Source organism: Pongo abelii, chromosome 8 (assembly GCF_028885655.2).
Source record: "Pongo abelii isolate AG06213 chromosome 8, NHGRI_mPonAbe1-v2.0_pri, whole genome shotgun sequence".
Taxonomy (NCBI): Eukaryota; Metazoa; Chordata; class Mammalia; order Primates; family Hominidae; genus Pongo; species Pongo abelii.
In genome coordinates, this window is record NC_071993.2 from 77,268,061 (window position 1) to 77,294,205 (window position 26,145).

Here is a 26,145-nt window from a genome sequence, read left to right on the forward strand (position 1 = left end):
ATTCAGTGGGAGTTTCTGCATAGTGACAAGAGAGGTGCTGAATCCGACAGATCAGAATTCAAATTGTGTCTCATGTGATTACACCTCAATTTCTTTACCTATAAAATGGGTTAAGACCAAACTCCCTGCACTGTGCAAAGCCTCTAAAATCTCTCTCTATGCTCCTTACACAGTGTGGCCCTTATATGAACTCATGCTTTTTTGTTTTTGTAAGGATTAAACAGTTGCAGCTGAGTAACTGTTTGGCATGTAGCTACTAAGATTGCTTATAATTCAGGAGTAATTTTATACTTCATAGGATGATGCTTTTATATTTCTAATGGTTCTTTTGCTGTATGGAGCCATTCACATAACTGAAAATGGTAAACATTTATTAAAAATATATAAAATATATTAAGTGCAATGTTTAATGATATGAACTAAATCTCAAATATCATGCATATTTTGACAAAGATAGGGAAATAAGGATCTTTTGTTTAATATACTAGAGTCTCAGTGAGACTCTCACAAGTGTGACATTCATGTATTCACATATGATTCTTTAAACGACATTTATTAAACATATAGTATATCTCAAAGCCTGCCTTAAGCATGTTTAGGATACAAAAAAAAGTAAGATTTTTTCCTCCCTGTAAAATTTCCCTGAAAGGAAGATAATTATAGATATAAGTAAATATAATTCAAGTTAGAAAATTTTAATGGCTGTAGAAGTAAAATAATAATAATATAAAATTAGAGTTGAATGGGGAAGAAAAATGCTTTTGGTTGTATCAGAAAATAGTTTATGTAAGAGTTAAATTTGGTTATAAAATATAATTTGTCAAAAAGCAATGTTCCAGGCAGAAGAAACAATTTGAGCAAATTAGAGATAGACTCTGAAGGAGACGTTCAAAGAATGGTAAATCGTGGTTTTCTTGGAGCATATTGGTATTAAGAGTAATTGCATAGAGAAACAGAAAGACTGGGTTGAGCCCAGATTGTGTTAAGTCATGGGGAGATGTTAGAAGTTTCTGAGCTGTGAAGTGACAAGTTTTCTATTTAATGTCTGGCTTTAGGCCCGTGATTCTGAACCACTCAGAAATCTAGAGCTTTTCTATTTCATAGTTACAGTATCCATTCCTCTCTGCACACATTGTTAGAATCACAAAACATGTGAGAAAGCTATCCTTTTATGTGTGCATTGGGAACACAAGCCCTGTGAAGTTGGAGGCTGCTGCCTGTGTCTCGCAAGTCTGCTGGTATTTGCCAAGCATAAGAAAATGGACTTTAATTTTCACACACTATAAGCATTTGAAACATACATAGTGGTACTCCAATCACATTTAATCCTATACTCACTGCAGAATGGATGTTTTCAACCTAACAGGTCCTAATTTTCATATTGGCCATAGTGACTTTTTTTTTTTTTTGAGATGGAGTTTTGCTCTTGTTGCCCAGGATGGAGTCCAATGGCACGATCTTGGCTCACTGCAACCTCCGCCTCCTGGGTTCAAGCAATTCTCCTGCCTCAGCCTCCCAAGTAGCTGAGATTACAGGCATGTGCCAACACGCCAGGCTAATTTTGTATTTTTTTAGTAGAGACGTGGTTTCTCCATGTTGGTCAGGCTGGTCTCCAACTCCCCACCTCAGGTGATCCACCTGCCTCGGCCTCCCAAAGTGCTGGGATTACAGGCATGAGCCCACCACACCTGGTCTGGCCATAGTGATTTTTAAAGGGGATGTTTATCATAATATTTCCACAACTGATAGTTTCTCAGTAAATTTATTATTGATTTGGCAAAATATATATTTGAATAAATACTAATCATAGAAATTTGACTGCATTCTTTCATATTGCTGAATGGCTCCATTGAATAACTTAGGAATGTTATCAATGTAGATTATAAATTTTTGCTAATGTTTGACAATAAATTTGTTATATTTGTTTGCAGGATTACATGCTTCTTCCAGAGTCTCCTAATCAAATAGCTTTAACAGCAAAGAAAAACAGAACACAATTATAATTTATCTGATCTGGAATTATGTCTTTGTTCTCAAAATTAATACAAAGCCTAATTAAGAGATCCACACTTGACACCTTCTCCTCCCTCTTTTTTACTGAAAACAACATTTCACTGAAGTATTGTATTGGACTGCTTTATGTTATGATTTATGGATTCACATTGAGTTTCTGGGATTTTTTTTTACTTCATTTTAATAGCAGGATCATAGGAATGAAGGGAGCAAATAACAGATTGTTATCATTTAATATGTTCAATTTCATCAGTTTGTGTGATTGCATATGTGGGTTACCAGTCCAGGATGGAACACCCCCATGTCATTGTGGCATTCTTCCTGTAGATATAAATTTTATAATGAAAATGAGTCATGCTATATCTTATGGTTAAGCTCCATAAATCAATGACTCTTAAATAAATAATACATTAATAAAATCTTCCCAAGTAGATCTTTAATTGAGAGCATTGAAAATAAGAATTGGCCAGTAGTCACGAAGTATCACATAACACATGTAGTAACATGTCTGCTCTCTTAAAAACGCATCTCCATGTTGTTGTGCAAGTGCATTTGTCTTTTATCCTATCCTTGATCTATATATTTCCTAGACATTCTCCCCGTTCTGTCCATTTTGCTTGTTGGAAAATATCTTTGGTCAATGCATTCAGAAAAGCTTTGTTAAAACTTTATTTGTACATGGTACTACATTATACGATGCCTCAACTACCAGGTTTTTCAGTCTGTCTGATCACAGTTCACCAAGTGGGCATAATTTGAGAACTTCGAGAAGAGCCCTCTCCCTAAAATATACGGTCATGCACTACATAACAATATTTTGGCCAATGAGGGACTACATATGTGATGGTGATCCCACAAGTTATTATATTGTGTTTTTATCCTACCTTTTCTATGTTTAGATATGTGTAGCTACACAAATACCATTGTTTACAAATGCCTACAGTATTCTATATAGTAACATGCTATACAAGTAAGTTCCTAGCCTAAGAGCAATAGCCTATACCATATAGCCTAGGTGTGTAGTAGACTATCATCTAGGTTTATGTAAGTACACTCTGTGATGTTCACACAATGACAAAATTGCCTAATGATGCATTTCTCAGAACCTATTCCTGTCGCTGAGAGCCACGTGACTGCATAATTCTCTCTTGGCCAGCCTAACTTAGTGTCAGTGATTAAAATTTTTTCTTTAAGAAATAGTATATTTTATTGAATTAATCTGTATTTTCCCTAAATTTATCAAGATTAAAAAAAGAAAAAGAAATATTTGAAAACAGAACAAAAGAAAAAGTATGTGAAACCAAGGGTGAGAAAAGTAGGGCAAAAATACAAATTATAAAGTCCTAGAAACTTATTAGTCTCTGGAAACTTATTAGTGTTTGTCTCTGATGCTTTTTTATATTTTCAGTAGGGGAGAGGGAGACAGAGTGAGAGAGGGTGGGGGAAACAAAGAGGGCAGGCTCAGTTGCTTAAATAACAACATATTTTAAAATAAAGTTATGTAGAAGCAGCAGAACCATTCCCCTTTCCCCATGGACGCTCATAAAGAAAATACCTTGTGATATAGTGAAATGGTAATTTCAATAATGTTCTAATAGTAAAACCAGCGTTGAGTGTGATAGCTCTGTTTCTTAGAGTCCTTTAATATAGTGGGACCTCATAACAACTCAAGAAATGCATCTGTACAAGAGACCCCATTAGAGAGTAATCAGAGAGTAATTGGTCCTCTAAGTTACAACAATGTCCTGGGGCCATACCTTGGAAAGATAAAGATTTAGGCATGAACACCTTGGTGTAAAGTAGTTTATCCAAGTGTTTTTTAAATACAATCTTTAGAGTAGGGTTGGCTTTCTAATCGAAGGCCAGAGATAGAAAGAAGGCTCCCCTGGAGAGATTAAGTAAAAGTCAGGGATTTGGGGCTGAAAACAAGGGCAACTTAAAAAGATGATTACCTCAGTGTCCTTCTTGGAGCTGGTTGTGTACATGGCTAGATTTTAAAAGTGCAAAATATTCTAAGATTAAGATTTACTAGCGCCAAGAAAAGAGACTGTAGGAAATTTTTCATTAGCAATTCCTAAGTCATTCATGCTGTGGAATACATGAGAAAAGAAGTTTATCAAGAACTTCCAAGTACATATGTAGATCCATCATTTGAATAAGAGGGGGGTTAATTCTATGTGTGTGCCTGGGTGTGGTGGGGAGAGAAAATGGGGAGGGACAGAGATGAGAAATGTGTAGTTCTACAACTACACTCAAGAATATAGATGAATCTTATAAAACATGATGTCAAATGAGAAATAAGTGAGACTCAAAGGTACATGCTTTATGATTGCATTTATGTAAAGTATCAAAACAGATAAAGCTACCCTATGCTGTTACAGGTAACAGTAGTGGTTACCTTGGGGATGGGAATAGTGATTGGAAGAACTAGAGGGGGCTTTGAAGCACTGCTGATGTGTTCTGTTTCTTGATCTGTGTGCAGACAACATGTGTGTGCTCAGTTATTCATCGAGCTGTACTTGACCATATATGCACTTTTCTCTATGTATATTATATGCCAACAAAAAGTTTTTGTTTAAACTATACAAATGTCTCTCACATATTAAAATATTGCCAACTTAATTATGCTGCTGCTATCCTTTCTCAACTTTCCAGCATGCAGGTCAAAATGTGATCACTATTTCCAAAGAACAAGATAATTATCATCGGATTCCAATTCTTTCCCTCTCTATTTTCTCACAGAATTAATTATCCAACAGAGTGCAGGCACACTTCATTTTATTGTACTGCATTTTATTGCACTTTGCAGATATTATGATTTTTACAAACTGAAGTTTTGTGGCAACCCTGTTTCAAGCAAGTCTATGAGCTCTATTTTTCAACAGCATGTGCTCATTTCATGTCTCTGTGTTACATTTTGTTAATTATTGCCACATCTTTAAACATTTTCATGATTATTGTATCTATTATGGTGATCTGTGATCCATGATCTTTGATGTTACTACTGTAATTGTTTTGGGGTCCTGCAAACTACAACCATAGAATCTGACAAACTTAATCAATAAATATGTCCCGACCGCTTCACTGACCAGCCATTCTCCATTTCCCTCCCTTACTGTGGGCCTCCCTATTCCCTGAGACACACCAAAGTTGAAATTTCACCTACTAATAACCCTACAGTGATCTCTAAGTGTTCAAGTAAAAGAGAGTCACATTTATCTCACTTGAAATCAAAAGATAAAAATGATAAAGCTTAATGAGGAAGGCATATTGAAAGCTGAAATAGGTTGAAAGCTAGGCCTCTTTTGCCAAACAGCTAGCCAAGTTCAAGGAAAAGTTCTTGAAGAAAATGAAAAGTGCTACTCCAGTGAACACATGAATGATAAGAAACCAAAACAGACTTATTGCTGATATGGAGAAAATTTTAGTGGTCTGGAGAGAAGATCAAACCATCCACAACATTCCCTTTAAGTCAAAGCCTAATCCAGAGTAAAGCCCTAGATCCTTTCAATTCTACAAAGGCTGAAAGAAGGGAGGACGCTGCAGAAGAAAAGGTTGAAGGTAGAAGAGGTTGGTTCATGAGGTTTACGGAAAGAAGCCATCTTCATAACATAAAAGTTCAAAGTAAAACAGCACAACACTTGAAGTGCAAGTGATGATGTAAAAACTGCAGCAAGTTATTCAGAAGATCTAGCTAAGATAGTTGATGAAGGTGGTTACACTATACAACAGAACTTTAACTTACACTAAATAATCTTCTAGTGGAAAAAGATGCCATCTAGGACCCCCATAGCTAGAGAGGAGAAGTCAATGCCTGGCCTCAAAGCTCCAAAGGACAAGCTGAGTCTCTTGTTAGAGGCTAGTGCAGCTGGTGACTTTAAGTTGAAGCCAGTGCTCATTTACCATTCTGAAAATCCTGGGGCCCTTAAGAATGATGCTAAATCAACTCTGCCTGTGCTGTGTAAATGGAACAGCAAAGCCTGTATGATAGCACATGTGTTTATAGCATGGTTTACTGGACATTTTAAGCCTCCTGTTGAGTCCTAGTGCTAAAAAAAGATTCCTTTCAAAGTATTACTGCTCATTGATAGTGCATCTGATCACCCAAGAGCTCTGATGGACACGTACGTGGAGATTAATGTTGTTTTCATGCCTGCTAACAAAGCATCCATTCTGCAGCCTATGAATCAGGGAATAATTTTGACTTTCAAATAGTATTATTTAAGAAATACCTTTTATAAGTCTCTTGCTGTCTTGGATGATAATTCCTTTGATGGATCTGGGCAAAGTAAATTGAAAACCTTTAAAGTAAGAGTCACCATTCTAAATGTTGCTAAGAACATTCGTGATTCATGAGAGGAGGTCAAAACATCAACATTAATAGGAGTTAGGAAGAAGTTGATTCCAACCCTCACGGATGACTTTGAGAGGTTCAAGACTTCAGTGGAGGAAGTAACTGAAGATGTGGTGGAAATAGCAGGGGAACTAGAATTAGAGATGGAGTGTGAAGATGGAACGGAATTGCTGCAACCTCAGGATCAAACTTGAATGGATGAGGAGTTGCTGCTTATGGATGAACAGAGAAAGTTGTCTCTTGAGATAAAATCTTCTCCTGGTGAAGATGTTGTGAATATTGTTGAAATAATAACAAATGATTTAGAATATTCCATAAACTTATAAACTTATTTGATGAAGCAGTGGCAGAGTTTGAGAGGATTGCCTTCAATTTTGAAAGAAGTTCTACTGTGAATAAAATGCTGTCAAACGACACCATGTGCTATAGAGGTCTTTCATGAAAGAGTCAACCAATGCAGCAGACATCCTTGTTATCTTATTTTCAGAAATTGCCACAATCACCTCAACTTTCAGCAACCACCACCCTGATCTGTCTGCAGCCATCAACATCAAGGAAAGACCCTACACCAGCAAAAAAGATTATGACTCTCTAAAGGATCAGATGATCATGAGCACTCTTTAGCAATAAAGTATTTTTAAATTACAAGCACATTGTTTCTTTGACATAGTGCTACTGCACACTTAATAGACTACAGTACAGCATAAACATAGCTTTCATATTCACTAGGAAACCAAAAAATCTGTGTGACTCATTTTATTGCGATATGCACTTTATGGTGGGGTTCTGGAACCAAACCTGAAATATCTCTGAGGTATGCCTGTATTTGTTTTCCCCTGCTGTACAAAAGTACAAAACTATGTTTAAGTAGCATGTTTAATTCTTGATGCCATTATTACCACATAACAGCTTTATATTGTTATACAAAATATCTCACCGTGAGGGTTTCTCAAGGCTGTGCTTAGTGTTAACTGGAAGCCAATGCTAATACTGAAAAAAAAAAGGGTGGGGGAGCTAGATTTGGGATCAGGGTCTAGATAGGCTTCCCAGGATTTCAGGAAAAAAATTCAGAACAGGAAAGAGCATCTTGAAGATATACCATAAAAAGATGGTATTTTTGAGTAGTATAGTCAGTTTCTAATTTAAGAGTAATTTCTCTGTCACATATGTTAAAGTGTAAAAAAAAAAATCTAATAAGATTTAACACTTCAAAGTCATTAACTAACTAATTAACTAATGAATCCACACAACAGCTCTATGAGGTTTGTGCTAAATATCTATCATTTCACAGATCTTGTGTCATTTAGAAACTCTTCTAGCTTTTTTCGTATTTGCTCTTTTCAAAGTCTTTAAAAAGAACGAATTATTTTCATGTCTCCAGTGAAGGACATGTATCAAATTTGTCTCTTGAGAAAATCCAATGCTTTGTGAAGTAAATTTCCAAAGCCAGTCAAATAACTCAGTGCTTTACCTATTAATATGACTCCAAATTTCTGATATCCCTTGCCCTGAGAAGCTATTTTGTTTGCCCTGAGAAGAAAGAAAAATCAACCTATGTGCCTGCACATAATAGGTGTTCAATAAGTGCCCATTGGAATTCTTCCTTTGTAACTCTTTGATTAATTTGCTTTTGCTTAATTTAGCCATCATTTCACAGACTCTACTGGAATTTTTTAAAACATAAATATTGATACTGTGTTTTCTTCCTTTAAATGCCTAAATTATTTCACACTAGAAATGTAATGGTTACTAAGTTATCAGGCCATTTTGGTTTACTGTAATAACAATAGCATGTTCTCTTGAGTGCTGAGTATGGGAAGGTGTGATATGTCCATGTTTGGGGTAGAGAAAGGAAAGAGAGAGTGAGAAAGTGAGGAGGGAGACAGAAGGGAGAGAGACACATGCACACACACACAGACACACACACACACATACACAGAGAGAGAGAGAGAGAGAGACATTATGGCAATGTTTTAAAGAGAGATTTGTAGGATAATGGAACCAATTCCTCAAGTAATGTTTATGAAATGGAAATGATGTTGAATTACTAGAAAAAACACAATACTAACAACAGAATTTTTCTGTGTTGCTGAACAACATTGTTACAGAAGAATACTTAATAGAGCAAGTCCATTAAAGGATATTAATAACGGGCTTGCAAATTGCTGGTAGATCCTTTTCAGGTTTGATTTAATAATGATTGGTAAGCATCAAGGACATTTAATCATTTTTGATATATTGCAGACTTGGCAATTTATGTGTTTAATGTGAGAATTTCCACTTCACCACTTGAATCAACTTGCTGCATTGTGAAAATATCTAGCAAACGACAGGAGAAAACTAACTTTTACTGACACCTGCTGTGCCTGCAAACATATGTTATCTCAATTTATCCTCAAAATTGTGCTGGGACATGAAGTATTGTTCCCATTTACAGATGAGGAAACTGATACCATGCCGTGCTACCAGGCTAACCAAAACTGCACCCCAGGTTTATTTAACTTCAGGTCTAGTGGATTCGAAGTCTACGATCTCCCTCCTACACCATGAAATAAAAGTAAGTCTTCCACGAACAGACTTAATTTGAAAACCTTTAAAACTCTGCCGGACCATCTATCTTAAAGTGTTTTTTTCAGGTAATCGTCTGTATATGCTGATGTACTGATATAATAAAAACTTGGATATAAGAACCTCTTTTGTCATTTTTTGCTTTTGTCTTCTAAGATGTCATTTGTGTGCTCTCTCTTTCAGCCACACTCAGCTCACGCGGCTTGAATTCTGGCTGGCATGGGCAGTGCGGTCAAGGCTGCAGCTGTTAGCATCCCCTCCTCCCATGCTCATCATGAGTTCTGCAAATGAGCCCTGCAGACTGATATTGCGTTCTGCAGTTTATTTGACAAATAGCTTTTGTGGCCTTTGATTTTTTTTTCAGATCACTTATAAATTCTAGCAACAGACAGGTTGTTTGTCAGATTCACATTCCATACATTTGAAAGGAAAGAGGTGAAGATTCCTGCGTTCGAAGTGGACTCTAACCTTAAGATTTATTTGTAAATTTTACTTAAAATTACCTTGAGAAGAACCTAAGATATTCTCCTGGCAGTGCCTAGTTGCAAATTATTTCTATCCTTATGTCATGAATCTTGATAATGTCTTTTAAAATGCACTCGAGAAATGTATTTTGTGTTTATAGTGCTGGATTTTAGTGAGTCAAATTGTGTTCAGGCAGTATGTTTGCCTCTTCACGTTCTGTGTGACACTGGAGTAAAATGGAGACTTCGGTCATTCAGCTGCAGGCTCTAAGAAAGTCTGTTGTAACTGTGCATTTTAATTAACCGACTCAGCTGAGGAAATATTGTCTCTCTACTGTGGTGTAGCTGTCTGCCTTGTAAAGTACCTCCCTGGATAAACAGAGGACTTTTATTTCTTAAACTGCCTTTCCCCCATCGTCTTTAAGAGTATGTTGGGCTTTCTCTTTTTTATTAAATTACAGGTGGAGAAGGTTTAATTAACTCTAAAATGATTCTTCACAAACTCAGTTGCATTTTTTTACAACACTTTGAGCTACGATATAGTTACTGCAGGCTGCATACTGTTATTGGAGCACACAGAAACATTTAGAAACCTAAATCTGTTTTGTCATATTACCAGAGATGGCATCTGCACTTGGGTACAGTTGAAATACAAATTGAAGGTCAGATAGGTTTTTTTTTTTTTTTAAACCAATCAGTGGGCTACTGTGAACTGAGCTAACAAAATGGGAATAATTTAGCCATTGATTACTTTTGTACAACACACTGCTGGATCTTAAAACTGAGTTGAATATGAGGAGATAGTCATAGTTCAAGGAGTTATATGCAAATTTGACCTCTGGAAATATAATTTGTGGGTTTCGTATTTAAAGCTGCTGAGTACATTTTGTCAGAAACTTCTTGCTTCTATGATTAATTATAGATTAGTTAACCACTGGGCTTCTTTTATTCAGTCATCATGAGACACTCTATGCAAAATATACATATATTTTTTAAGAGACATGGTCTTGCTCTGTTGCTCAGGCTGGAGTGCAGTGGTGCAATCATCGCTCACTGTATCCCCCCTGGGCTTAAGCAGTCCTCCCACCTCAGCTTCCAAGCATGTGCCATCACACATTTTTTTTTCATTTTTTGTAATTTTTTTTTCATTTTTTGTAGAGATGAGGGCTTGCTATGTTTCCAAACTGGTCTTGAGAGCTCAAGTGATCCTCCTTGCCTTGGCCTCCCAAAGTGCTGGGACTATAGGCACGAGCCACCCACTACACCCAGCCTATGTGGAATTTTTGAATCTAAAGTAGATTAATGCAAATTTCAGAACAATGGTTTTCCATCTTTTCAAACTATGCGTTCTGGAGCCCAGGATTACCTAAGTTGGACCAAGCAGATTCCAGAACTGAAAGCAAAAACAAATACAAAACCTAACTACTTATTTTACTTGTTCCTCTTTAAAAAGAATGAAAACAAAGAAGAATTGAAAAAAAATTAAGTAACCACTGGGTGTATCTTAAGCAAGAGGGATATAGGGGTAAAAAAATGATGCAGTGACCACATTGAAACCATGGAATGGATAACAAAGAGAGAACTTGAGGATTGCAGTTCTTGGAAGATTGTTACAAGTACAATGAAATTCGTTTGGGATTTCAAATAGAAGGTAAAAAAAAAAATGGACTGCAAGGTTCTTAAAAGTCCTTATACCTACAAGTTTTTATAACTAAAGTGAAGATTTATTTCAATTTGTTTATCACATATGTTCCAAAAAGGAATCCACTCTGTGGATGACAAAGTTTACCATGGTCCAGAGGCTGACACATACTTCACATGAAAAGGGATATGGATGGTCTTAAGTCTGCCCTACCTTACAAATCCTAATTAAAATGCAACTTAAAATATATTAGGGAGGAGGTCATTTTTATTTCTAAAATTAAACTATGATTTACAAAATTATAGTTCTTCATTTATAGGCCCAAACAAAAGAGTTGAATACAAACAGAATTTTTCCCTCCTTTTACATTAAATTATTAGATGGTGTCATTTTAATTATTGCTTTCATGAGAGACAAAACTATTAGTATTTTCCTTTTAACTCAGTCTGAAGGCATATATCCAAGTTGTATGGATTGACTTAAAAGTTGGATAGAAAGAAAAATTGAAAGAAATTTTAAGTGGAGATGAGAAAGAGAAAAAGAAATTTAGTGCAAAGGAATAAAGGAATGAACAGAAGGGAGGAAAGGAGAGACTCAGAAAAGGGAAGATGCTTCAGTTCTGTATGATCTAACATGCCTTCTGCACGGTCAGCATTTAGGAGGTAAAAAAGATGAGCATTACTACTTGTCAGCTTCTGAGTGTTGGAGGCCTCCAGTAGAGTAGTTACTTTGGAAATGTGTAAAGTCAGAGGCCAAGACCTAGTTTCTGTCATAGCGTAGGGTGTTCCCTTGGTGTGGGTAAGAGAGGAGAGGCCTCAGAATGCAACTAAAGCTGAATCCTTGCAGAACTGGGGCTGAGATAAGGAGACATCCAAGCTAAAGAGCAAAGGACCTTTCTCAGGAGGATGTGGACAGGGAGAGATCACAAATGTAAGGCTTTTAAACAAACGTTGACTACCCAGCCTCTACAAAAATGAAGGCGTATTCACAGCTAGACTTAAATATTATTTCTTTGTCTCAATTTTTCATAGCTCTTATTCCCTTTAACATATCCCTCCAAATGTTCATAGCTTTGGTAACTATCACAGGAAAAAATGATTCGTAGATTATTCACAACACACAAGCAATTTAAATCAGAACACGATCCTTTAAAACTGTATTTTCCTAAGAATACGATTAACCTTTGAACAATATGGGTTTGAGCTGCATGAGTCTACTTACACGTGGATTATCTTCCGACTCTGCCACCCTGAGACAGCAAGACCAACCGCTTCTCTATCTCCTTCTCCTCAGCCTACTCAACATGAAGATGCTAAGGATGAAGACCTTTAGGATTATCCATTTCGCTTAATGAATAATAAATATATTTTCTTTTCCTTATGATTTTCTTAATAATATTTTCATTTTTCTAGCTTACTTTATTATAAAATACAGAATAAGATACATATAACATATAAAATATGGGTTAATTGACTCTATATTATCAGTAAGGCTTCTGGTCAACAATATGCTATTAGTAGTTCTGGGGGAGTAAAATATTATACGGATTTTTGACTGTATGTGAGTGTTTTTTCCCTCAACCCTCAGATTGTTTAGTGGTCAACTATAATTTTTGAAGCCTGTTAAATGGTAAATGAAAAGAGTGTATATAGTGAAAAAGTGTATATTAAATTAAAACTAAAAAAAGTTTTTATGACTACATAAAGAAATATAAGGTTGATACAATTAAGTTTCCATAGAGTTGAAATGTTTACTGTAGATTGTTTGCAAAAATAACTTTATAATAATGACCAGGAAATCAATTCAACAACATCTATCATGCATAAAAGACTGTATAAGCCACCATTGGAAGAAGAAAGAAAAGAAGAGACTAACCATTTCCTTAAAACGTGATACAAACCCATTAATAACTCTAACATAAGGTAGACTGTGATGCAGTCTCTGGGAGAGGGCAAAAAAGCAGAAAAGAGGGAAGGAAAGATTAATAAGACATCTGGAGTGAGCAGAATTTGATCTATTCTGGAAAGGCTCAGAAATTGACTGGAGGACTTGGGAGGGAGGAAGGGCATTTCTCACAAAGGAAATTGCTTGATCAAAAGCACAGAGATTGGGAAGCATGGGCTACTTTGAGAACCTGCCTGTGGTAGAGCATGGGAAAGGGTAGGGCAATAAAGGTGGATGTAGTTGGGCTTTGTTGGGAGGCTGAGGACATTGGTTTTATGTACCACCGTCACTCTTCAGTATTAACTACGTGCCCAGATGCCCTTGAGCTTATGGAAATTTAGATTCTATTTCCTGGAAGTCCACCAGGAGTCTGTTATTCAAAATAAAAGTAGGTAGTGTAATATGACTTTCAAAGCACATTGTGGTACTGAGATTTTTAGCAATTGGAATTAATGAAGGGAAGGAGAAAGTATTATGTGCCAACCTTTGTATTAAATGATTTTATCTACATCATCTCATTGAATCTTCATAGGATCTTTATGAGTATTAGATTATATATGAAATGTACCAGGAAAAATATTTAACAAATGCTAACTCTTTGCCTTCTTGCAACAATCCCATGATAACTACATTGTTTTACACATTTTTATTAGGATGACGATGTTGAGACTCAAGGTTTCACAGTTACTAAAATCCCAGAAACAGAATTCAAACTGGATCCATAGTCCAAATTCTTTCTGGTATACAAAGTTGTCTCTCCATGAAAGAAATCTAAGGAGAAAGACTTTGTATAATGGCGATTCACTGAAAAAAAAATTCTCAAATATAGTTTATTGAATGAAACATGGATTATTTACCCTGCCTCCGCTGCTTTGGAAAGGCCCAAACTCATGTTTGAGAAAAATACTGAGGAATCTATACAGGATGATTTCAGAGTGCTTTACAAAGTTCTTTGCCTCAAGAAGCACTTTGCCCAACCCTGCTGGCTACGCCTGCTCTTAATATATAACTTTCTTACCTTTAGCTGAAGGCTTTTATCTCTATTTAAAGGTGAGTGCCCTTGGAAGGGACAGTAATCCTACTCTCGCTCTGGGAGCAGATATTTGATAAGGCATAAGAAATCAAGAAATCTCTGGGCACCACTGGATGGAGGAATTTCAATATGGATACTACTTCCAAATAGAGAAAATACATGGAAATGGGATGCTGAGAAGACACAAGGCAGATATCTCAGACTTGACTAGATTGTGCTGTAGAGTTAAATCTAGTCCATCTGTCCGATGACTCCAACCATGAAACTGACCCTGTGACTTTCTGACAGGATCAACATTTGATTGGGAATTCTAGAAAAACAGGCAAGGCAGTGTACTCAAAGAATTAAGAAAAGATCTGCAGGCAGAAAACAACAGAGAAACAAAACAGAACAACCAAAAAACAAACAAACAAACAAACAAAAAACACCAGGAAAACCTATTAGAAATAGGAAAATATAAGGAATGTCGGGCTTAAATTTAAGAATGTGATGGCGAACTTAGAGGAGGGTAAATTAGCTTTCAAGAAAGTGAATTACAGGATCTCCATCATTTGGGATTTTTTTTAACATTAAGAAATGTATAATGTGAGCTTTTGGCTATTTAGAAATCTACTTTGACTTTCTCTTTTCGTCTATATCTAGCTTAATGCTCTTGCATTTTAGTGTAAAGTAATAAAGACCCAACACATCTGTGTGTGTTAGACCATAAAAGTGACCAGAGTAAAGCCCATAAAAATATATGTAGATTTTTACATTTTATTACTTAGTTCTCCCTGTAAAAGTCCAAAAGACTAAACACTTGCTGCTTTTTAATGAATGACATGAGATAGGCTGGAGTGAGTGCCACAGGCTGAAGGAACACTATACTGGCAGATTAGACTTTAACTAGCAGAGGGATGTTCTAATGGTAAATCATTGGAAATTGTTTCTTAAAGGGATCTGGAGATGTGTGATTTGGCTTTGAGAAGCCTCTTGTGGGTGGGGTATAAATTATTTTAGAGCAGTCCTATAAAGAAGTGAAAATGTATAGGATTAATGAGTGAAACTTACAGGAAGACAGACTCAATATAAAGGGCTCTGTTCTTGTATTTTAAGGAAAACTATCTGAGTTTACAAAAGGCATAAAATGCTTTTTATCAAATTATTAGATAATATGTACAAATTCCTGGTACATAATAAGGACTCAATTATACCCAAATATATTCACATTATAGGAAAAATATTCACCTAATAGGAAAATAGTATTTATTTTTTCTAGGCATGTACAACATGTCTACCATGGTGGAAATACAAATATGTATGTAATATGTCCTCTGCCATATTAGAAAGATCTTTAAATATTCCATTTTAATCATAATTCAGTGATGTTACCTAACCCTCTATTGGAGGCAGTACACAAACCAAGTATTTATAACTTTCACATTAAAATTTTGAATACATTAGGCAAAATCCCTTTCATAAATTGACAAGTATATGCCAACACTAATCTCAAAGTGCTGAATTTTAAACTTCTTGGAGAGTTTTCACTATGGTGAACTTCCTAGAGTTTTCACCGTTATAACTATTTTCACTGTTGTACTTTAGAGAGGTTTCACTTTTGTAATCTTATCACACATTTATCAGAATTTTAAAAGCTACTCTACTTCTTCAATATCAACATGATGCATTCTACAAGTTTCCTTTAAAGCTCTTGTGAGATTCTGGTTGACTGCATCCAAGATTAATGAGGGAAACTTATAGGAAGACAGTCAATATGAGGGCCCTGTTGGTAAGCATATTCTTTCTTTTAGAAAGTACGTAGATCAATATTAATGACAAGGAGCACTTTTTTAGCTACATGAGGGCCACCCAGTTGAAGCTATGAACACCACTCAATGTAGCATAGCCTCATGATACTGTAGCTTCACTGTCTGACGACATTTTCATTCTACTCCCACTTCATTAATAAGCTTTAGCACCAAGAATGCTGAATAAGGATTTACATTTAATTGAAGTCATTTCCTCCTTACTGACAAAATGTATTTTCCACCCTGCATAGATGTAATTGATGTGATGAAATGTCAACAAAAATTGCCTTTGCTAAATGTAGTATTTGCCTTACTATTTTATATGCCAGGCCAAAAAAACTATATTTTACCCTTGAGAAGACAAAATTCTGATTATTGGAAAGAGTGTTTCTGATTGGTGAAATATAGTTGAGTACCCCTATACATAAAGTCCTATATTTTGTTTTCTAGGAGTTAGCTAATTAAGAAGGAAAACAGTAAGCTTTAATACTTTGTAAGACTATAATTCAACTATATATCCTATTTTTTCAATTGAAAATCATAATATACTGTAGAGGTGTTTTATAGATTGTAGAGGAAAGAGAAGTGTCAGCCAGCTTTAAATTTGTTTTATGTCCTAATATTTAATGCAAGTGTGTAACTTTTCTTTTGGAGATAATGCTGCTCTTTTGAGCAGAATGACTGAATTGTGTTGGTTTATAAAAGACATTTTTTGGTGATATAGGAATTACAGACTCTTTCAAATAAGGAGAACAATTTAAGAGTGAGAGAAAGGAATAAATGAGAATCCTGATTGGGAGAAGTGGGAGCCCTTAAAAATAAAAAGAAAACATGGAGAATTGTTAATAAAGTTATTAATTATCATTACAACATTTGCTGGAAAGGATAAGATAGAAGCTCTTTTTATTTTCTTTTTTTTCAATAAAATGGATTATTATTGCTTATAGAAGTTCTGTTGTTAGAAAGTATAATTGTAAAATACATTGTACTTGCTTAGTCTTATATCATGTCCCAGATATTCCTGTTCTCTCTGTGTTCCTAGAATTTTCCTCACATGTTCAGGATCCCTAAATCAAGAGCATCCATTCGTGACCCTATGAAGTTAAAATGTCAGAAAACTCACAACTGCTTCCCCACCTGAAAAACCATCATCCTCTCTCTGATCTTTAGATATGCCATAGGAACTCAGTTGTCAAAGAGGAACAGTCTGTGTCTTCTTAAATTACAAACATTTTGAAAATACACCTGCTACTTCATATTGGTAAGAGCAGCTACATCCAGCGGAGGAAGCTTTTGGTCATTCTTTGATGAATTAATGATGTAATTTTGCATAAGCAATGACATAAAAGAAAGTCCCTGTACATTTATGCCCCTTTTTATCCAGTGATTTTTCAATAATTATAATTGATAAAGTCAATAGTAATTTCTATACTAAGAGGAGATCTTGGGCACAGTCTTCCACTGGAGTGGCCAGGGGAGAAACATCAGAGCAGATATCATGTGACCGATAACTGGAATGTGTGCTAATCCTACAGTAACATGTTATATGCAATTACTTTTTGCTCAATAATGATGTCATGTTGCCATATAAACATTATATTGATCCAGTGTAAAATCAACAAGGATTGAACACAATGATACTAGAAAGGGAGTGGACAGGTAAACGTCCTGATTGAAAGCACTTGCTATAGTTACCTGATTTGAAATACAAGTAGAATTTTCAATGCATTTGATAAGTATTTGTTTTAGTGTTCCCTGGTTGGTGTCTTTATGTCGGTTGTACATTGTGATAATCAGTATAAAAATCATAGACTTAGATAACATGAGGTGGAAGAAGCTGTGCCTATGTGAAAACAGGAAGTCAAAGACGATGTTCTAGACTTGTAATGATGTAAAATGGGCTTGGGGTTCTGTAACATGGAGGTTACTGATTTCTTTTTGGCTCATGCCAAACATAGAACAACAAACCCCACTCAGTATCTCACTAAGGGCTTTTTGAAAAGAAGAGGTAGTTGCCATTTTAGAGTTTACAAAGTACTTTTCACATTTCGTCCTCCCTATAACCATTAGCAGTCAATAGTACACATCTGTTTTACATATGAGAAACTTCAAGTTCAGAAAAGCCAGGAAATGTACCTGCGATGACTTGATTATCAAGTGTCAAAGGAACTTGAATTTAGGTCTTAATTTCTAAGGCCCATATTCTAACATGCCTGGCTGTGATATTTTCCTCAAATGAAAAAGAATCATAAATTATTGTTATTTATATTTTATTGGTGGTATTAACTATCCAAAATCATCACCAACTTTTGGAGGCTAAAAGAATTTGGGTCCAATTCTGTAGGCTATTATGATTAAGAAAGCAGTGACTTTCACCTGTGTATTATTATTATTTCTTTAATTCGTTTTTAATTAGAGCTATTTGATACAAACTATTTAACATCCATCCATTTTATTTCTCTTAAAACTTATGTCATTCAAATTTACCTGTATATTCTTTTGTGCTCATTGTTTCCCCCAACTGCCTCTGATTTTTAGTGTAGGTAGCTAGGAGAATACAACAATAGCAAAACTCCATGGGTTAGCTACAGATCTGGATTCTAATGAGAATCCAGAGCAAAAAGGAATAGATGAAGCAACACAGTTTCTGAATTTTTTATTTCTCATGGCTCGATTCTTACTTGCCATGTCTGGAACTCACTTTATCTCAGGCTTCATGACCTGATGCTTGTTTCTGATGCAGTCTAATCCACACTTTAAATAAATGATTTGAGTTCTCATTTTGGTAAATGTCAAGGGAAGAAGAGATATTTCATGCACCTACAGCATCCTAAAACCTCTTGCCAAATCCATGAATCTGACTCTGCATTATCCTTCCCCAGAAGGAGAGCATAATTTCATTATCCATGAATCATCACCTCTTAGACTGTAACATCATTGTCAGAGAGCCTAATAGAACCAGTGTTCAGCTGGCTGAAAAGGGGGAGGGAGGGAGAAAGCGCTGAGGCAAAGCACAGGTCACTGGCACAATCAGCAAACTGGAGAGTTCTAAGGCCGGAAGGGGAGGCCCCCCTCCTTTGACACCTTTGACATATCCACTGACCAGTAAATAACTGATGCTGACTCTTTTAATATAATATTAAAATTTGTTTTTCCTACCTAAATTACATGTATCTTGCTGATGAAAAATATTAACCCCTTTAATAAAAATATCAAAATGTTTAGCCAGCATCGATGAGTATAAACACTTTAAAATATTTCTTATCTATTCTTATTGCGTTATTACTAGCTTTTCATCTTTGGACACTTATTTCTAGTCTTCAGTACCAATTCCATGGCCTCTGTTCCAGCATTACTATAAAAGTCAAAATGAAAAGTATAACATTCAAAAATTACATTATAATTATATTTCCCAGGGAAATGAATTAAATAAAATTCAAATCTGATTTACTAGTCAAAAAACATGTTGTAAACCACGTTTACATAAGGATTCAGGATAAAAAGCTAAAATGTGTGACTAGCTGTGGTTAGTCTAATCAGCCACTAGAGGTCACTGCTGCTCCATAGAAAGACAACTTACTGCCTGTCTGCTTAGGTAGTTCACTCACCAAATCAAGTAAAAAATTGTTTAAATTCTTTGAAAAGATGTAATGTCAACATCCTTGGAAAATACAAACTCATTTCAATGGAATATATCTTGCATAAGTATTGCTTACAAGACTGTGGCACTGGGACTATTTAACTACATGCTGTGGTAGCACTATGTGTACCGGGGTTAATAAAAATGGAAAAAAACTCACACGCAGTTTAGAGACTAAATCCCATTTCTTCTCTGTTTTGGTAAAGCAAAGTATTCTGTGTTCTGTTGTATAGTTCAACAGGTCAGGCTTTTTTTTTTTTTTTTTTTTAAACTGTTGTCACCTTTGAGGGAAGTCCAATATTTTATGTAAATATGTACTACAAAAATAAATATCAATCACATTTCTCTAATCTGCATGAACTTGAAATACTAATACAAATAGATTTATGATATGTAGTCCAGAAAGTACCATGGGATGGAGGTGAGGCAACAACCTTTGAGCAGGAGACTGGCAGTTGGCGTTTTAAAATTTACAGTGGTAAACTAGTTATTAAATCTACAAGAATTATATATCTGTGCTCAGAAGACACTGAGAACTACAGAAGATTCATTCTCAAAGAGTGAGGAGGAAGAAAGAACTTTTTTCCCATAATTTCATGTCCCAAATCAAAATGAGTTTTACCACCTAAGGGATTTTATTTTCGTTCTTATCTATTATTATGTTTATTAGTAAAGTTAGGCATTAAAAAGTGACCAGCTTTCAAAATATTGGTGATTCATTTATTGTTATATCATATTTTATATACCAAGTAGCTGAATTTTAGAAATGCTTTTCAATATAGCAAGCATATTTTATATATACTAGTAGCACCACAGCATCGAGAATTTGCAATAATTCAAAAATATAAGTATTCCTTGCCTAAATATATTTTGTATTCATCACAAGTAAGGCAGAAGGTTAAGTGAAAAAGAATAGAAATGGGATTCTTCACTTTAAGACTGCATTTCACTAATACAAACATCTTTAGTATAGATAAAAATGAGGCTAGCCAAAGAAAATTTCTTTTTAAGATGGAATATGTATTTACTGATGCTTTATGAAAAATGTAAAGTTACAACTTCAGTAAAAAACATCACAGTAAGCTCAGTCATCCAGTAAGCTGTGAGGAAGTATCTGCATTATTAATCCATTGGTAATATGTGACTTTTTGTCATGAATACATGTATATTCAACAATTATTCATGGGTAAACATTGTAGCTATGATGTTTTTCTGAAGTGGCATCTATTGTAAGATTTAATCAATATCAAAGTACCTTGAGAAATTCACTTTAAATATTTTTCTTTATTGCTTATAAAAGTATGATTTTAATAATCTGGCATCCTTAAAATTTTATTTTATGGTGACTTGCCTAGATTTTTCCTCTCAGCATATGAAAAACCCCCAAACAATAAAAAAAATTTAGTAAAAATAGCCATTCACTTTTTCTTTGTTGCTGCAGTGATTCTGTTTTCAGAGATGAGGGACATGGTTAAAGATGTAGGGGTTGGCAAGCCAAAGTAAATGAAACAGCCTCAATGTTGCAGTTCCTGATATTTGCTTCTATAATAGAACTGTTCATTTTGGAGGATGAAGGAGAATACAGACTAAATATATCTTTCTAAAAACCTTCATTGACTGTGGTTCAAGTTACTCAAATACGGAGGCTATGATATTCGTGCTGCAGTCAATAAACTTTCACCAATGACATAAAAACATGCATGCAGCTTGCAGATTGCCAGCAGGGTCTGTACAGAATTGTACTGATGGATGAGTTCACAATACAGATGAACACAGGGACACTGTAATGTCAGCAATAGAAAAGCAACAGAGAACTGTCATAGTGTTGGTCTTTTTTCCTCTAAGATTCATTTTATACATTTATTAAGGTGTTATCAAAATCATCCTTTCCAATGAGGCTGTGGGTGGAAGGCATGTCTTGGAATGTGTTCTCTTTACACATCTGAATGAAGTGTCTGTCATTAGGGGACTGGTGTGTGCAGGACATGTAATGGAACACAACAGGGCAGCCTGACAAATCCTGAACAGAACAGGACAGAGCTAAGGATTCTGCTAACTACATTAGGGTCTTTGAAAAAACTGGAAAGAGAAATTCTGGTAAGCTCTCAACCACATGCCTGTAGCAAGCTGCTTTCCCATTCGCGAACCTTATCTGAAAACTCCCTAACTAACGTGAGGTGTGGTGGAGAAATCTGGCTTCTCAATGCTGTTTCATTTATTTATTTATGAAACATACAGGCTAGAAGAAATTGACAGTGAAACCTCTAGTCTGATTTTACAGAGATGGGTTTCAGAGACAAGGCTGAGTCGAAAACTTTACATTTTTGTCATCTCCTCACATTTTGCAGTTGTCTGCTTGCAGCATTTTAACCCTTCGTCACTTTGTCCCTGTGCTTGCCTTACTGTAATTCAGACACCTCTGGAAACTGCTGAGGGTGCTGCTTTAACCTAGCACCATCTTTTGATAGTTTCCTGCAATTTTCTTTTTTAAGTCAGGCATTGGTTTAAAGGCTCTGCCTGTCTATAAAATGTTCCCATAACTGAGTCATCTCCAAGAATCAGCTCAAGCTCCGAGCACCTGGAATCATTCACCTCTTTCCTTGATTTGCCAGTGAGGTGCAAACGTTCTATAACTGTAGATTTGGTCCCACCAGGAGGCTAACAGCGGATGTGGGGGATTACTTATGAAAGAAGTTTTATCTTAAAACAAATGCGACATTAATCAAATCAATAAAGGGTCTTATATAATAGGTATTATATTAAACCGGAGTTCAAGCTTCACATTGATTGTGGTATTTAAATTTCAATGGGTTGATTATGTATGAGAGGAAAATGACCAGTATTATGAATGCACTAAAAGGGACAGAGAAGGATCTTGCCAGCAAAGTGAGAAGGAGAGAGAAGGGGAGGGGGGGCATTGCGTTCCCTTGATAGTCACCAGGGTTCAATAAAGCACCACTTATTTCCCAGCTTTTAAGAGCTCTTTTTATCACAATGGTTCATACCTCACACTCCCTGGATCCCGATTTGTTATAGGTGCAGGGTCCCGTCCCATTCAGCAGCATCTCGCTGGTCTCCGTGTTGGAGGGTTTATAATCTACATAAAATTCCTGGGTGCTGGGATTCATTTGCTTTAGGGACTGTCTTTTCTTTTTCCTGTGCCTTCGCATGAGGGAGCGCTGCTGCAGCTGCTTCATGCTCGCAGGGTACCGCTTCCATGACACGTAGATAACCAGCAGGATGACGAGCACGGACAGGAAAAGCGCCACGCTCCCTGCGATGATTTTATGGAAAGAGATGTGCTCGGCGTCAGCATCGGTCTCTGGGCCGGGCTCTGTGGCTCCCACCGTCGGGGGCAAAGGGGGTTTGCTCTCATGCTTCGGCCTGGGGAGCTTGGGCTTAAACGTCGGCTTTGGGAGAGCCCTGGCCAGATCAAACCTCTCTGTAGTACTTTTGCCACAGATGCTGTAGTTCTTCACTGCATCGATCACATTTACTCCTTGCAGCTCTTTGGGACTGGCACAGATAATTGTATTCTCCCTTAGACCTTTAAAACTTTTCAGCCAGTTTACAAGGGAGCAAATATTTCTGCTGCATTCCCATATATTCCCAGCAAGACTGATGTCATTGAGGGATATCCAAGAATCCAAAATCTCTTGACCAATAAATGTGAGCTTGTTGGAATCCAGGTTGAGGCGCTGCAGATTCGGGACACACTGGAAAACACTGGGTCCACTGAAAGCTTCGATCTCATTGCCTGATAAATCAAGCCTTTGTAAGGAGCTCCAGGTCCAGGACATGGTCTGTCCTATGACACTGATTTTATTCCACTGCAAGTAAAGGTTCTGAAGGCTGACCAACCTTGGAAAAAGGGCCAGGTTGAGCTTGGAAAACTGATTGTGCTCCAGGTGAAGTTCTTTGAGTCTGATCATGCCAGCAAAGACATTCCTGGCTAAACTTCGGATCCGGTTATATCCCAGGTCCAAAAGTTCCAGGTTGCGGCAGTCTTGGAATATTCGCACAGGGATGGTTCTCAGGGAGTTAGACCGTAAATGTAAACTCAGCAGCTTCCGCAAGCCCCGAAACTGTTCAGATCCCAGAGAATGCAGCTGATTATAGGACAGATCCAAGTTCCGTAAATTTGTCACAGGTCTGAAGGTATTGTTAAGAAAATAGGAGATTCTATTGGAACTAAGAATCAGCTCTTTGAGTCTGCGTATTCCATTAAAAGCATTTTCGTCAATATTGCTGATATGGTTATGGTCAAGGTATAGCCAGGTGAGCTGGTTGAGCCCTTTAAATTGATTATACTTAAGTTTTTGAAGGCTGTTATAGCGAAGGGACAAACCTAAGCAACCAGCAGATATACTTGAGGGTATCTCCTGTAATTTCTGAGATTCACAATATACCATTTTGCCTTCACACCTACAGCCCTTAGGGCATCCTCGTTCGGCAGAAGAAAGCATTGTCAGTAAGACAGTGGGGGCTATAACCAGTGCTACAGCTGATCCGCTCAGTAGCCTAATTACATTGAAACCTGGAAATAAAAACAACTTAGAAAAGTTATCCCCCCAAAAAAGAATTAATCTTTAATCAAGCAAAAATAGGCATATATTTTTCATTTTTAAAAATTTAAATCTAGATAACATTTAACATCACATATTATCTCTTTGTAATTATAGAGAATTGTCTTTAGTGTTTTGTTTTTTTAAATAGTTAGACAAGGAAACGTGCCACTAAGCAAATAAATTCATAATCTTAGAGCAGAGCAAGGTAATCTCTAAAATAATTAAGGCAGAATTATTACACACACTAGAGGTTTTTTGTTTTTTTTTTAAGAAGGAAAGAAGAAAAATGACAAAACATACCCATCCTTTGTATTGTTCAAAGGTCGTCCTTAGGTCTTTTGCTTTGGCTTAGGGGCCAGTTGCATGACAGCCCCTGTCAGCTGCACTGTAGTGAGTCAGGGCTCGCTGACACCCAGGAAGAAAAATTGGACCCCTTGGGAGATGGACCGATTTTGGAACATTATTCTTTGCCAGCCACGCGGAACACTCCAAGAACAAATAAATCCCAACACCGCATTCTTAGCAAAACATCAAAATCTTCCTAGGTAATAGGATCTTCATGGATATTACGTTTTTGCATCTTTACAGTTTTTTGGGGGGTGGGGAGGGGGCGGTTAAAAAAAAAAAAAACTGGCTCCTACAATTTCTTCTTATCGAAAAACATGATGTATTCCTCCAGGCAATGTGGGGCTACCTGAGCTGCCACATCTGTATTCCATAGCCCAGCAGTTCCCGTGGTGAGCACCCAGTTCAGCCACAGAGCTGCGTTGGAGCCCAGAAGGCAGGAGAGCCCCGTACCGCGCACACGCTCAGCTCACTTCTGCAGACTGTCATTCTGAAAGCTGCTCGGACTGTTGCTTTGGTTTCAGTGAATGCAGTCTTATGTAAAGCTGCCCCCAGTGGTGAAGAACATTATGGGCATGTGCAGAAATGTCTCTCTTTTATCTTGCAAATGAGCAGGCTCTCTGCTGGAAAATGAATGATTCTTTTGGGTGGCTCAGTAGGAACTGAATGGTCACCGTGATCAATAACTAGCAACAGTTTCTGTGATTTCCAAGTCTTGTTTTACAATTTGGCAACGTCTTTATTGTCTGTGTCCACCTAATTGCTAAACATGTGCTGCCCAGAGTTTTTCTGGAGCTTGACATTAAGTTCACAGACCGAACGTCAATTTTTCTTAACCTCAATGCAGGCTTTAAACTGAAATTTATAAAATGAATTATTGAGCTTTTCACAGAGAAGCATTAACTGCCTGCCCATTTGACCTCTTGGAGTCACAGTGATTATATTATGCAAGGTGTCTCAGGATGTTAGAACACAAACATTTTGGAATAGAGGGGATGACTGATGACAAATGAATTAATGTGTCCAATAGCCTTTCCGGTTTTCTCACAGACGATATAATTGATTTTATGGCTATGGTTTCGTTTGTTGTTTTGGTTGTTGTAATTTTCTTTTAATTAGAAGGGAAATAAACCATTTTTAGTGTTAGTATACGAATCAAGAGATCATTTGGTTCATACTTTATTGATGTTGCTGCTATTTATTACACTAATAATATTTATGGAGCACTTTCTAAGTGCTTTAAATGGGCTATGTTGTTTTCTCTTTAAACAATAGTATGATGTGGGTCCTATTATAACCTCTCTTTTAAAGCTGAGGAAACAGACTTGGAGAGGTAACTTTCTCAAGGTCATACAGCAAGCAAGTGGTAGAGTTGAGCTTCAGAAGCAAGTCATTCTTATGCTGAACCACTAACCACTAGATGATCCTGTTCAACAACATTGTTATCTTCATTTAAAAAAGAAGTCAGTGAAAATGAAGCCGATTAAAGGATTGGGGCAAGGAAGCTGCGATCAGCAAATTCTTGCTTGTTCTATTAGAATTGTCTAAATTTCTTTTGGTCTGAGGTTCCTAAAGAAGTATAAAAACTAAGGCAGGGCAGTTTAATGATTAACAGCATAGATTTTTTCACCTAGATTCCAACTCCTGGCTACAATTTACCAGCTATGTAACCTTAAGCGCGTTACTTACCTTCCCTATGCCTCAGTTTTCTCATCTGCAAAATGGGTATAAAAACAAAAACTCACTTCATGTTTTGAGACATGTTTTGAGAATTAAGTCATTTTAAT

The 26,145-nt window shown here is 36.4% G+C and overlaps 2 protein-coding genes across 2 annotated transcripts in view; one reads left to right on the plus strand and one right to left on the minus strand.

Annotated features, from left to right (window-relative positions):
* LRRTM3 (leucine rich repeat transmembrane neuronal 3) overlaps positions 1–24,869 on the minus strand; it is a 178,357-nt gene extending 153,488 nt beyond the window's left edge. The window contains exons 1-2 of the mRNA XM_002820898.6: positions 24,314–24,869; positions 22,451–23,982 (exon numbers count right to left, since the gene is read on the minus strand). Of these exons, the coding sequence (XP_002820944.1) occupies positions 22,451–23,982; positions 24,314–24,317 (1,536 nt within the window). The 5' untranslated portion in view covers positions 24,318–24,869. The remainder of the gene's footprint in view (positions 1–22,450; positions 23,983–24,313) is intronic.
* Positions 1–26,145, plus strand: part of CTNNA3 (catenin alpha 3) — a 1,821,585-nt gene that overhangs the window by 778,163 nt on the left and 1,017,277 nt on the right. The window lies entirely within an intron of this gene.